We start from the raw sequence: 15,192 nt of genomic DNA on the forward strand, positions 1-15,192 counted from the left end.
CAAAATTTTTTACCACTTAATTCCCCCCCATCCCTCCCACCCTCCTCCCTCTCCCTCTCCCTTTCCCCCTCCCCCCCACTCTTCTCTCCACCCCCCCAAGACTTCCCAGAGCAGAATACAGGTTATTGCATCTATCAATCATAAACTAAATTACACCAATAAACCATAATCCATAATCTCTCCTCTCCCTTTAAAACCTTAACTCCCCTTTTCCTTATAAACAAATACATTAATACAATACAATTCTTACAATCACTCTTAAACTATTTAATACTTCAATCTAAAATTTGGCTTAAATGTAGTCGATCCAATTTTTCATTCCAGTGTATATCTTCCTTGTAGATTCTTTGAATAAATTAAAGTTTCTGTTTTCTTTCTTAAATCCATTAAAGCCCAATCTTCAAATCCATTAAATCCATTAAAATTAGTCCAATCTTCAAATATAAGCAGTGCTACATCTTCCAATATATCAGTAATAAAAGTCCAACTACTAATATTGGATTTAAAGTCAATTTAGTCCTTATTATTCTTCAAAATAATGTCTTTTATGATTCATCAAGTTTATAATTCTGTCACACTTGTTAACAAATAATATCATTTTTCAATCCTTAATTCTCCATCCCTTATTCTGTTTTTCTCATTACCTTATTTAATCAAGTTTTATCCTAAATAATTTTTATAAATTCAAACGATACCATTTAATTTTAATCCAGTTTCTTCCCCATACTTCCATCACTTTATGTCAAATCTTAAAATTATTAATTCAAACAATACCATTTACATTTAATCTTAATTATTCCCCCTATTTCCATCACTATAAATTACCAGGTATTTTATAACCATTTTTCATACATTCCCTAATAAAATATTTCTTTCTATTTTTATCAAGACTCTCCAAAATCAAATAATACAATTATTAACAATTCAACCATATATAAACCAATAGCCTCAGATTATAAATTCAAACAAATACATATAAATTTTTAACAATTATCCAATAACTATCCTTACAAAAACCATATATAACTTAATCTTTCTTCTTATATTATATTCAATTTCTATTATAATTTATCCTTTCCCCTAAGAGAAAACTCTTTTGATGTAGTGCCATTTTTTATTTCCTCTTTGTACCTTTTTAGTAGTTACCCAACCCATTTGTTCCTCTACTTCGCCTATTTTTCCTACTATATCTTCTTCAGCAATTGCAGCCCCTCTTTACCTTGTATTTGTTCTACTTCCTTCTCCCACCCTTTTGCCTTCTCGTCTCCTATTCTCATCTTAGCTTTAAACAATAAAGGATTTCCAGCCTCTAATACATTAGTGTAAAAGTCTCTTGCTTTGAGAACTGTACTAAGACAAAACTTTCTTCCCTTATAATTCACTGTTAATCCAGCTGGAACATCCCATCTATAGTGTATCTGATGTTTCCTAAGTTTCCTCCACCAAAAAGGCAAACTCCTTTCTATTTCTTAACATTTTAGAATGAATTTCTTTCATCACTAATACATCTTGTCCTAATATTTGAATTTTATTTTTATAAAATGCTTGTAAAATTCCATTCCTAATCTTCTTGTTCGTGAAATAAATCACAACATCTCTTGGTAGCTACCTTTGTCTAGCAATCCACGAGTTAACTCGATAAATTTTTTCGATATGAACTTCAAAATCTACTGAATGCTCTCTGTTTATGCCTGTAAAAGCCTGTACAAAAATCTCTTTTAAGTTCTCCTCCTTATTTTCCTTCAGTCCTCTAACTCTCAAGGCATACTCCATCAATTTATATTGCAATATAACAATTTCTTCGTCCACCCTATCCATTTTACTCTGAACTTCCTCTATTTTATTTTCCAGATTCAAATTAAGTTGATTATTCTGGGTTTCCTCTATTTTCATTTCTGAATTCAAATTAACTTGAGTAATTTCTTCTATTCTTTCTTCCAACTGAATCATATTTTCTCCAATACATTGCAATGCTGCCACAACACCTTCACTCATATTATTCCAAGGTTCCACCTTATTTTTAAGTTTCAAGATTGTTTTTTCAGTTCTCTCTATTTTATTTCCTAGATTCAAGTTAATTTGATTATTCTGAACCTCATCTATTTTCTTTTCCAAATTCAAATTGACTTGATCAGTTTCTTCCATTCTTTCCTCCAAACAGATCATACCTTTGGAAAGACATTGAGCTACTACCCCCACTCTTTCAGTCATATCTTTGTTCTGAACTTCCAATGTATTTTTAAGTTCCAATATTTCTTTTTCAATTTTACTAAATTTTTGATCTATTAAACCCTATTCTTTCATTTCTTCTTTTAATTTATATATTTGAACTGGCAAAACTTCAACATCCTTAAAACCACTTAATTTAGTTTGTTTAAAAGCCATTTTTGTTAAACTTTAAGCTCTTCAAAAGGAGGAAAAAATCTTCAAATCTTCTCTTAATCACTGTGATTATATTAATCAAATCATTTAAAATCATTCTTTTGGCTTAGCCTCTTCATGTAACTCCGACGCTGACAGCTTTAACGAGCACTTCCTTAACTTTCATTTTCACGCCTTGTTATACTGGAGACGCCATTTCCTTGCTTCTTAGATCATTCTATGATCATTTTATGATCATATCATAAAATAACTGGGGAGTTAAAAATTGATACTTGCAACTGCCAATACTCCTGATTTTGCTCTGTCTGCTTATTAATCCATTCCAGGTTAAAAATTAGTAGCAGATGTGGACATGGCGTTTTCCTCTGCCTTCTGCAGAGGCGTCCCGGATCCGGGGCTTTCCCGAGCTTGGGAGGGAGCCCTCGCCCTCAAGCCTCCAGTATCATTCCTGGGGCTTTCCGGGGGACTCTACCTCAGTTTGGTTGCTCACCTCTCCCTCTTTGCCCGGGGGAGAGGTTTCTGAGCAGCCAGACAGCTGATTTGCACTGTCTGAGCGGCTCTACAGATCATGGGGCTGGCGGTCTAAAAGAGACCGCCATCAACGACGCGGCGCCACAGGAAGTCAACTGATACCACTTTGATTCCTCAGCAGTAAAAACATGAGCAACATCAAAACGACTGTAATAATATCTGTAGTTGTCTTCCACAAATGTTTGTCCGTTATTGGATGCAGGCACAGTGTTTGAATAGTTCAGAAGTGTTCTTTCTGTGATGTGTTGTGGTTTTCTAGTGTTTTTGATTTTCTATTTTAATAAGTATTTTGTGAAAACATTCTGTTGGTTTTTTCCCCTTCTATAATAACAAATTTCTTACTTGCTGCAAACATACAAAAAGTAAGTTTCATAATAAAGTGAGATTATTAATTATCTAATCTGATTTTTAAAAAATGTAACAGATATGGTGATATGCGGGTGACAATGGGATGTGAAATCTTCAGCATGTGGCAAAATTTAGGTAAGATTAATTATATGGCTTAAGTTTTAAATTTGCATAAATGTTTGACTTTCGGTATGTGTGTTTAGAAAAGGTTTTATGCAAATAAGTTCATTCACTATCCAGAAATGGTCAGTACTCCTACATGTCACCTAGTTGTGGGCAAGGCTGTCAGGAATGCCTATTTTCAATACTCAAGAAAGAAAAAACCCAACTCCATGGTTTGTAGAGAAAGATACTTTTACTGAGTATGAACTGAAAGCAAACAAAGTGAAAGCAAACTCTGAGGTAATTGGCACAGAATACAGATATAAGAAATAATCCTCAAGCCCTCCCCCTGGTAGTTCAATCAGTCTTGACCAATCCATGTTCCCCTTTGGTGCCACGTGGGGTGCATCTTCAGATGGTTTCATCCCTCTGGTATGCTCGGGCCATTAGCTGTGTGTGTTATCAGCCCGCCTGCTAACTATGAGCACATTTGAAGAAAACTATTCATTTTAAAGTTTCTCTTCCAAGCCCCATACTCTCCTACCCCCCTGTTACCATGACAGCAGTAGCAAGCTAGGCCTCAATCAGAAGATATATTACCCACCGCAATAAACTAATTAACTCCTAGCAATAAAGCAGTAACTTGTAGCAAGCTGAGGCTGACAAAGGCAGCCTTTGAATTAGAAATACTAGCTTACATGCAATAGTTTCAGTAGTTTGGCATAAAATGGTCAGGTGTAAATAGCTAGACCATTTTATTGCTCAAGCAATAAAGGAATACAGGACTCTCCTCAGATTGAGGTTTTGCACCTAGGTGAAACTAGATAAGGTTCAACAGCATTCAAAGAAGGTTGGACTTCACCCTTTTGTGTCTATTTAAAGACTCTAAATTAATTCCTCCTTTGAATCCTTCCCCTGGCTCGGGCAGTCTCTCTCCTACAAAAACTGGGGTTTTGTGATTCTTAGTGATGTGGCATATTGCATGAGTATAATAAAGGCTAGTAACCAAGCATGTTCTTTTTTAATAATATACTTTTTACACTTGCTATTACAAGTATTACATGAAAACCTTGTAATGGGAGGTGGAGGTCAGTATTAATTATCATGTATCATGCATTGGCAACCATGGCATATAAAATATATGAGGAGTATATATGCATTAATGAAAGAAATGAAAGAAAGAAAAATAGATATTTGGCCTGTTTGTAAAACTAAAAGAAAGAAGCAAGTGTAATAGATCTGAATGAAGATACTGGTATTGTCTTATGTATGTATAGATACCAGGATGTGATGGTATAGGTCAGGGATCTGCAACCTTAAACACTCAAAGAGCCATTTGGACCCATTTCCCACAGAAAAGAAAACACCAGGAGCCACAAACCCTGAGTGGGCATGGCCAATTCAATGTCACTCACTCCCACCGAGTCACATGATACCCCCCCCAGCCACCCCTATTCAGGTTTTGTGGCTCCTGGTGTTTTCTGTGGGAAATGGGTATCTCTCTCTCTCTCTCTCTCTCTCTCTCTTTCTCTCTCTCTCTCTTTCTCTCTCTTTTTCTATTTTGCCGTCTATTCCTCTCTTTCTCTCTCTGTCTCTCTTTGTGTGTGTGTGTGTGTGTGTGTGTTTTTCTCTCTCTCGTAAAATAAGGCAACTCAACCCAGATCCTGTTGGGGAGACACCTTCCTTCTCCCTCCATGGCAGGGGCCTGGCCAGCCTGAGGGCAGCTCCCTCCTTGGAGGCGACCAGCAAGCAAGCAAATGTGGTGCTCTGGCTGGGAGGCAGCAGGAGCAGGCACAGTGTACATCTTTTCTGCCCCCGCTGCACCTTGTGGTCTCCTCACTCAGTCTCTCCAGTGGGGCATCCTCGCTCAGCCCTGGAAAAGCTCCAGCTGCCGGCACCGTTACGTTCCCTGCCAGCTGGTGAGCCAGTGGTGAGGCAGCAGTGTAGCGCCTCTCAGGTGAAGGAGGACCAGACGGTAGCAAGAAGCAGGCCCAGGAGGGAAGGCAGGTGCTGCGTCATCTGTCTCAGCCATCTGGGTAGAGGCAGGAGGGACGCACAAGCTGAACCTTTGGAGCCATGCTTGGCAGAGCTTGCAAGCGGGCTCAGCAGGGCCACTTAGCGGGGAGGAAAACACCAGCCTGTTTGGTTTGCTTCAGAATTGGGTGGGAACACAGAAGGTGGAGGAAATCCGTGCCTCTCACCATTCAACCCTCAAAGATTCCTTTGCATCCCAGAATTTGATCCCCCACTCTCTCGCTCTCCCCTTTCTTTCTCTCCTCCCTCCCTCCCTCCTTCCTTCTCTCTCTCTCTCTCTGATTCTGATTCTCTGTGCCTCATCTCTTGCTGGGTCTTGCGGGCACTTTTTCTGGCCCTTGTTGGTGCTGCACATATCTTGGTCACTTGGTTTCCCCAGCAAGCAGAAGAAGAACCGCGAGATCCAGCAAGAGATGAGGCAAGTACAGGGGTGCTTTGCTCCCGCTCTGGAATATGGAGCGAGTCTCCATTCCCTGCCATCACCCTTACCTTCTCAGGCAAGGAGTGATTGGGAGGGGAGGGCAAGGGGCTGGGCCAGTCAGTGGTGGGATCACTCAACAGGGAGCCACAGCAGAGGGCCGAAAGAGCCGCATGTGGCTCCGGAGCCGCAGGTTGCAGACACCCAGTATAGGTGTACTATGAATGAAGAAACTTATACCGTATGTATTTCAGGAAATGTAAATTGTACATAGTTTCAGATCTATATGAAAGAAGGAATGACTTGATTGGTGATATTTGCTCAATATTAGATTAATATTACTGAAACTGTAAAATATTTAGATTACTGCCAGTAAGTCAAATTAGACTCTTCCTGACTAATACTATACATGCTCCCCAAAAGCCTGGTTTTAGAAATACATTGTAGCTCTTCCAAAAATGTTCCAGCAGTTTTGTCCATCCTACTTCTCTGTTATTTTGCTTCCCTCAGCCCCTAAACATTATTGAGCAGGATCTTTCCCAGCTTCCATCTCCCAACTTCCTATGCTCCCCAAAGAGAACAGAAATAAATTCTGGGTAAGGGATGGTGTTAGATACAGTAATGGCCAAAATTGTGGAAACCTTTTGGGAAAAGTGTATTTTTGAGATTTGATGGCTAATAACACCATTTTTTGGAGTAGTACTATAAAATTATATATCAATGGAAAGATAATTTAAAAAGAATGTAATGCTTTTCAATCTTTGTTTGAGAGATAAAAGTGGCTTTTTTCGTGGAATTCTAAATTTTAAGCCAAATTCCTGCAGTCTGCGCTGAACAGTCCTTACACAACTTCACATTGCATTGCGCCATTTCATCTTGTATACACCCAGATGGTTTTCTTCTGTCACATAGGCGCAGTCTTTTAATTCTTCTATCATCACTTGCTGTTGTCCACTTTTTCCTGCCTTTACCAGTGTGGTCTTATAGTGACTGAGTCTCCTTATACCTCTTCAAAAACTTAGAAATGTCACCTTTGGTTAAGTTTCCACTAATTTTTTTCTAATTTCTTTATAACTGTAGCCTTGTTCACTTAATAACACTATTTTACATTGCTTTCTGGGTGACCAGTCAACTCTTTGCACCATTACTTTAATTTTATTATGTTTTACAAGCTCACTAGATGAAAGAACACAACAAAACCCAACCAACTGGATAGCGATTACATAACACACTGACAAATGTCCTCCTCTCAGCTTCAATACATGACATCAATAACAGAATCTGATTGGCTCATTGCCAAAACAAGATGACACCTGATTGACTCTCTAAACACTCATGCTCATTGGCTACACTCAGAAGAAGGAAAGCTACCTGATCTCAACCTAGGAAAGTTAATAATAATAATAATAATAATAATAATAATAATAATAATAATAATAATAATAATAATAATAATAATAATAATAATAATAATAATAATGTTTTAATTTGTATACCGCCCTTCTCCCGAAGGACTCAGGGCGGTGAACAGGCAGATAAAATACAAACATACACAATAATTAAAACAACTCTTAAAAAACTGATTTAAGCTTGCCCGAAAATTTAAAATAACAATACACTCCATAAAATTACCAAAATTTAAAAACCCATCAAATTCAATTAAAATTTAAAGGTAAAATCAAGCTAGTCCAGCCATACGAAATAAATAGGTTTTAAGTTTGCGGTGAAAGGTCCTAAGGTCAGGTAGTTGTCGAAGCCTGAGGGGAAGTTCGCTCCACAGGGTTGGAGCCCCCACAGAGAAGGCCCTCCCCCTGGGGGCCGCCAGTCGACACTGTTTGGCTGACGGCACCCTGAGGAGTCCCTCTCTGTGGGAACGCACCGGACGCTGGGAGATAGAGGCCAGCAGTAGACGGTCCCGTAAGTAGCCCGGTCCTAAGCCATGGAGCGCTTTAAAGGTGGTAACCAATACCTTGAAGCGCACCCGGAAAACAACAGGTAGCCAGTGCAGTCTGCGCAGGATAGGTGTTACGTGGGAGCTCCGAACCGCTCTCTCAATAACCCGCGCAGCCACATTCTGGACTAGCTGAAGTCTCCGGGTGCTCTTCAAGGGGAGCCCCATGTAGAGAGCATTGCAGTAGTCCAGGCAAGAAGTAATGAGAGCATGAGTGACCGTGCATAAGGCATCCCGGTCCAGGAAGGGACGCAACTGGCGGATCAGGTGAACCTGATAAAAAGCTCTCCTGGAGACGGTCGCCAAATGATCTTCAAAGGACAACCGACCATCCAGGAGCACGCCCAAGTTGCGTACCTTGTCCATTGGGGCCAATGACTCACCCCCGACAGACAGCCGCATCTGCAGCTGACTGTACCGAGGTGCCGGCATCCACAGCCACTCCGTCTTGGAGGGATTAAGTTTGAGCCTGTTCCTCCCCATCCAGACCCGTACGGCTTCCAAACACCGGGACAGTACTTCGACAGCTTCACTGGGGTGGCCCGGGGTGGAAAAGTACAGCTGAGTATCATTAGCGTACAGTTGGTATCTCACCCCAAAGCCACTGATGATCTCTCCCAGCGGCTTCATATAGATGTTGAACAGGAGGGGTGAGAGAATCGATCCCTGCGGCACCCCACACATGAGGCACCTCGGAGTCGATCTCTGCCCCCCTGTCAACACCGTCTGCGTCCGGTCAGAGAGGTAGGAGGAGAACCACCGATAAATGATGCCTCCCACTCCCAACCCCTCCAGCCGGCGCAGCAGGATACCATGGTCGATGTATCAAAAGCCGCTGAGAGGTCTAATAGGACCAGGGCAGAGGAGTAACCCTTATCCCTGGCCCTCCAGAGATCATCCACCAGCGCGACCAAAGCTGTCTCCGTACTGTATCCGGGCCGGAAAAAGCTTCCTTTTTCTAGTTATTTGGCTAACATTTCATAGAATACAGATAATTGAACAAACGTCGTTGCATTACATTCTTGATTAAATTATCTTTCCATTGATATATAATTTTATGGTACTCCAAAAAAATTGGTGTTATTAGCCATCAAGCCTCAAAAATATACTTTTCCCAAAAGGTTTTCACAATTTTGGCCACTACTGTAGTTAGATTTCACATTAATGCAATTTATTCAGTTGAAATTTTAGAAAGTACTAGATATTATTCAGACAAAGTAATCTTTACTTTACATTTTCTATTGTAATTATGTAAATTGAGCTAATTTGCATCTTTCCTATTTATTTATTTGTTTGCTTTATTTTTATTTATAGAAAAAAACTATTGGAAAAACTACTGAGCAAAACAGGCTGTACATTCTTAGTCCAATTTCAAACATAAATCTTCTTAAAACTAGAGTTTTTTTCTCTAGTATTTTGTTCTTGAGTTCCACTCAATGTATCCTCTTACCTTTTAGGAGAACACAAAATCCACTTCATCCCAGCACTGATTGGCCCTTTCTTAGAAGTGACATTGATACCTCAGCCTGATCTGCGGAATGTTGTAATTCCTATTTTTCATGATATGATGGACTGGGAGCAAAGACGTAGTGGCAACTTTAAACAGGTATTTTTGTCAATTCATTAGGGGAAGATAAATAATTTTTCAAGTTAATCATTCTTAGACAACATTATATCATGTTATGCTTGTTTACTTGTTTCAATTAAAATTATAATCTAATCAATTATTCTCTGAGTTAGTATATGCTAGTGTTACAAATGATAAAAAGGAAAAAAAAAGTGTGTGAACTTGACAAATGGATAAAGTTATTTAGGATAATCAAACACACAATTTACTACCAGCACTAGATTTATGTGGTTTTACAAAATGGCCTAGTTGTTTGTGGATTTTATAAATGTTTGCCCTGGTCTAAATTCACTTTACAGGTAGTCAAGTTATGAATGTAACCAAGCCTGGAATTAGAGTCGTAAGTTGTGCCAGTCATTAAAAGGATCATCATGTGACCTATCCAATTTTATGACTTTTTTAGCTGTAGTGGGTTGTTGTTGTTTTTTAATATAGTTTTTTAATAATGTATAATATGACATACAAAGAGAATACAAAAGAAATATTAGGGAAATTAAGGAAGGAAAAAGGGAAGTGGATAGTGGGGGAAAGCAAGGGAAAAAGAAAAAAAAGCATTGGCTTGCAACTCCTTTGGTGCAGTAAAATAAGGCATTAACATCTACTCTCCTTTTTACTTTTTAATAATAATATAATAAACTAGCAATTTCTATAGCAACATCTATCTAATTGATAAAACCAAAAAGCAAAGAATCATATAATGTTTTACTTGTTCATTTTCCAGATTTAAATTCAATAACACTTTATAGACTTTAGCAATAATATGTTTATCACTATCACACAGTAGAGTTTCCAATTCATTTTTAACAAAGTTAAACTCATGATTCTTTTTTTTTATATATATATTTATTTTTTAGCAACAAACAAACATAAAAATCTCATCAATCCAATTACAATGTGTTGGTGGGGTGTTAACATATCTTCTTGTGCAATTTCAAAATAAACGTTTCTTTCATTCATCTGTCTTACATTGTCCAGGTCTTTTACTCAATTAATTTTTAATTAAACAATGGTATTTTATCTAGTAAGATTATTCATTCCATTCTCCTAAATTAGTTTAATTCAGATTACTTCTCTTGATCTTAACCTTTTCCAACTCTTTTCTAGCATATCTTTCCTTCTAACCAGTGATAAAATAAGTCCCATATTTTGTAATATTGTTTATTTTCTTGTTCTCTAATTTCAAATGTCAATTTACTCATCTCTGCACATTCCATCATCTTCCTAATAATTTCATCTTGCAAAGGTAATTTCTCATTTTTCCAATTTTTAGCAAACACAATCCTAGCTGCTGTAATAATAAAAGGTAAAGGTAAAGGTTCCCCTAGCACGTATGTGCTAGTCGTTGCCGACTCTAGGGGGCGGTGCTCATCTCCGTTTCAAAGCCGAAGAGCCAGCGCTGTCCGAAGACATCTCCATGGTCATGTGGCCGGCATGACTCAACACCAAAGGCGCACGGAACACTGTTACCTTCCCACCAAAGGTGGTCCCTATTTTTTCTACTTGCATTTTTATGTGCTTTCGAAACTGCTAGGTTGGCAGAAGCTGGGACAAGTAACAGGAGCTCACCCCTTTACACGGCAGCACTGGGGATTCAAACCGCCGAGCTGCCGACCTTTCGATCAACAAGCTCAACGCCCTAGCCCCTGAGCCACCGCGTCCCCGCTGTAATAATATTCACAATCAAATATTTTAAATCTCTACCCCGTCAGCTTCCGGACCTTCGGACCCCGTCAGCTTCCGGACCTTCGGACCTTCCGCCGTGGGCTTAAAACATACTTATTTAATTGTGCAGGACTGAGCTAGATTTTAAATTTCTGGGTTTTAATTGGGTTTTATTTGTATATTTTAATTAACGGGCTTTAAAATAAGTTTTTTAATTGTTTTTATTCTGTATTTATATGTTTTTAAGCGCCTGTGAACCGCCCTGAGTCCTTCGGGAGATAGGGCGGTATATAAATATGATTAAATAAAAATAAATAAAATAAATACTATACGTTTCAGGTATAATTCCCAACAAAAAAACTTCTGGCTTAAAGTCTATATGTTTTTAGTCATTTTCTCCAACCACGTGTGTATTTTAGTCCAATATCTTTTCGCTTCAACACTTGTCCACCACATATGGTAATAAGATCCAGGTATCAGGTGACACTTCCAACATTTTTCGGATTTGTCCTTGGACATTCTAGCAATTCTTGTCGGGGGTTGATGCCACCTATAAAACATCTTATACAAATTCTCTTTATGTGCTGTAAACATTGTCATTTTATAATTATACTTTCATAATTTCTGCCATGCCTCTAAATCTATCCCATAACCAAAATTCTTCCCCCAAGCAATCATTGTCTCTTTTACTTGTTCTTCCTTCAATTTAACCTCCAATAAATATCCATACAATTTCCTAATCAAATTATCATCTGTACCTGTTAACTTCTTATCAAAACTCATTATGTTATTATAAAAGCCTTCTGTTTTAAAATCTTTATCATATCTGGAGTGTATTTGCAAATAAGAAAACCAATTCATTTTTATGCCTTCTACTTCTAGCTCTAGCTTAGTTTTTAACTCACCCTTTCATTCAACAATTCATTGTACCTAACAATTTGTTCCTTTCTAAATGTTATTGAATATGAGAATGCCTCAATGGATGATACTCAAATTGGAATTTTTAAGAAATGGCTTTTCTTTATCTTCTCCCAGTTTGATAACAACGCCTCTCTTACTAGATGTCTTCTAAAATATCCCTGTGTCTTAGCTTGTCCATACCATAAAAAGGCATGCCATCCCAGTAACAAATCATGACCTTCCAAAGTCAATATTCTGTTATTTCTTAGAATTATATAATAATAATAATAATAATAATAATAATAATAATAATAATAATAATAATAATAATAATAATTATAATAATTATAATTATTATTATTATTATTATTATTATTATTATTATTATTATTATTATTATTATTTAATTTGTATACCGCCCTTCTCCCAAAGGACTCAGGGCAGTTTACAGCCAGGTAAAACAACAATCAATAATACAATACAAATAAAAGAATAATTAAAAAACTTATTTGAATTTGACCCCAATTTAAAATACATTTAAAACCATAAAACCCAATTAAAAATTAAAAACCCAATAATAAAATCTAAAAATTCTATGCTTTATTCTTTAATCCACATCAAATTTGCTGCTTGATAATACAATTCCCAGTTGGGTAGCCCGAAGCCCCTTCTTATTCTCACATCTTGTAATAATTTTAGTTTTATCCTGGCTTTTTTGGCTTGCCAAATATATTTCTACATCATTTCATTCAATTCTTCAAAATATCCTTTCCCCAATTTAATTGGAATTGTCTGGAACAAATATAAAATTCTAGGTAGTATATTCATCTTAATTCATCTTCCAAGCAGTGATAATTGCAAATGTTCCCATTTTTCCAGATCTATCACAATCTGCTGTTTGAGTCTACTATAATTATTCTCTTTCAACGTGCTACACCTTGCAGTCAAATATATCCACAAATATTTAACTTTATTTGTAATCTACATCTCTGAGTGTTCAGCCAATTCAATTTTTTGCTTCATTAGCATATTTTTTGTCAAAATCTTCGTTTTATCTTTATTAATTTTCAAGCCTGAAACTTTCCCAAATTCTCCTATTTTATCTATCAAACAAATTATAGATTCTAATGGATCCTCAATAATAAAAACCAAATCATCAGCAAAGGCTTGAAGTTTATATTCTTCCTTTTGAATTTTCATATCTTTTATCTCTCTTTCCTCTTTGACACTTCTATTTAATACTTCCAATGTCAGCATAAACAGCAGCGGTGACAATGGGCAACCTTGTCTTGTCCCTTTTTTAATTTGAATCACTTCAGTCGATTCGCCATTTATCATAACCTTAGCTGATTGTTTATGGTATATAGCTTCTATTGCTCTGATAAACATTTCACCAAAGCCCATTTGTTCCAGTTGTAGACGAATAAAATGCCAATTGACATTGTCAAAGGCTTTTTGTGCACCCAAAAAAATCAATGCCATCTGCTTTTCGGGATGGGCCTCATAATATTCTAAAGTATCCAATATTATTCTCATATTGTTTTTAATATGTCTTTTAGGCAGAAATCCATTTTGATCGGACTGTATAAACTCATTCAAGTATCATTTAAGTCTTTCTGCCAATATTAAAGCAAACATTTTGTAATCCGAGTTTAACAGAGATATTGGTCTATAGTTTTTAATTTGTTTTAAGTCAATGTCCTCTTTTGGGATAAGCGTAATATAAGCCTCTGTCCAGGTCTCAGGTATTTTTCCCTTTAGCATCACTTCATTCATGACCTCTAATAGCGGAAGGCTCAACTGTTCCTGAAAAGTTACATAATATTCAGCTGGCAATCCATCTGGGTCAGGTGCTTTTCCACTTTTCTGTTTTTTAAGTGCTTGCGTTAGTTCCATCATTGTTATATTCCCCTCCAGCATCATTTCCATGTCTTTAGGAATCTGAGGTAAATTTGCTTTCTGTAGATAATGTTGTTTTTTTTATTTGCATTTATATCCCGCCCTTCTCCGAAGATTCAGGGTGGCTTACACTATGTTAGCAATAGTCTTCATCCTATTTGTATATTTATATACAAAGTCAACTTATTGCCCCCAACAATCTGGGTCCTCATTTTACCTACCTTATAAAGGATGGAAGGCTGAGTCAACCTTGGGCCTGGTGGGACTAGAACCTGCAGTAGTTGCAGGCAGCTGTGTTAATAACAGACTGTCTTACCAGTCTGAGCCACAGAGGCCCATTTCATATTTTCCTCATCAATTTCCTCTTTTTCATATAATTCCCTATAAAAATTTTGAACAACTTTTTTCTTCTCTTCATTGATGTATTGAATCTGGCCTTTATTATCCACTAGTTGTAATATTCTACGATTTTCTTTCTCTTTTTTCAATTTATAAGCTAACCATCTACCTGGCTTATTGGCATTTTCAAAATAATTCTGTTTTGCCCCTTTGATTTTTTTTGTGCTTCTTTTTCAATTAAAGCCATTTTATGTTTAATTAAATCCATTCTCATTTTAATATCTTTTCTCTCTGGAAATTTTTGTAGATCTTGCTCCAGTTTCCTCTAGTCATTTTCTAGTATTTTAAAGGTTTGCCTTTTCTTAAGATTTCTTCTCCTTACATAGTCTATCATCAAGCCTCTTGTATATGCCTTCATTGTAACCCAGTGGTCTTGAGTTGAGGTATCTTCCTTTTTGTTTTCCTTAAAGAAAAAGGTCAATTCCTTCTCTATCTTTTTGAACAAACTCTTTATCTTTTAGAATCATAGCGTTTAAAGTCCATCAAGATCTTTTCCTTTGGCCTTTCCATATCAGCATCATGGGGTTATGATCCACCCAGGTATTAGCTTCTATATCAATTTTTTCTATATTAAAACTTATTTCTTTTTTTTTTTTATTGAAAGAGTTTTAAAAAACAAAAACATTTTCCCCCTTTTCCCCCCCCTCCCTCCCAAAAAAAACCCCTTCCCCCCTCCCTCCCCCCCCCCGGCTTCCCGGGTCAATCACAAGGTATTGTTATACATAAACCAAACATAGAATAAAATTTTCCCTTCCAATCCAAATAACCACATCCAAAGCTTTTCATCTCCCAACCCCCTCCCCATTACATAAAATAACTTTCTAATTATTCAAAGGCAATCTGATATTTCTTAATCTGATATCTGTTTTGTAGATAAGGTGTCAGAAGTGGGATTCGAACCCACGCCTCCATGGGAGAATTAAAACTCATTTCTGTTGT

General features: G+C 37.1%; 1 protein-coding gene across 1 annotated transcript in view; it reads left to right on the forward strand.

Annotated features, from left to right (window-relative positions):
- Positions 1-15,192, forward strand: part of DOCK4 (dedicator of cytokinesis 4) — a 931,895-nt gene that overhangs the window by 633,233 nt on the left and 283,470 nt on the right. The window contains exons 30-31 of the mRNA XM_058189675.1: positions 3,338-3,396; positions 9,224-9,372. Of these exons, the coding sequence (XP_058045658.1) occupies positions 3,338-3,396; positions 9,224-9,372 (208 nt within the window). The remainder of the gene's footprint in view (positions 1-3,337; positions 3,397-9,223; positions 9,373-15,192) is intronic.

Source organism: Ahaetulla prasina, chromosome 7, assembly GCF_028640845.1.
Source record: "Ahaetulla prasina isolate Xishuangbanna chromosome 7, ASM2864084v1, whole genome shotgun sequence".
In the NCBI taxonomy this organism is placed as follows: Eukaryota; Metazoa; Chordata; class Lepidosauria; order Squamata; family Colubridae; genus Ahaetulla; species Ahaetulla prasina.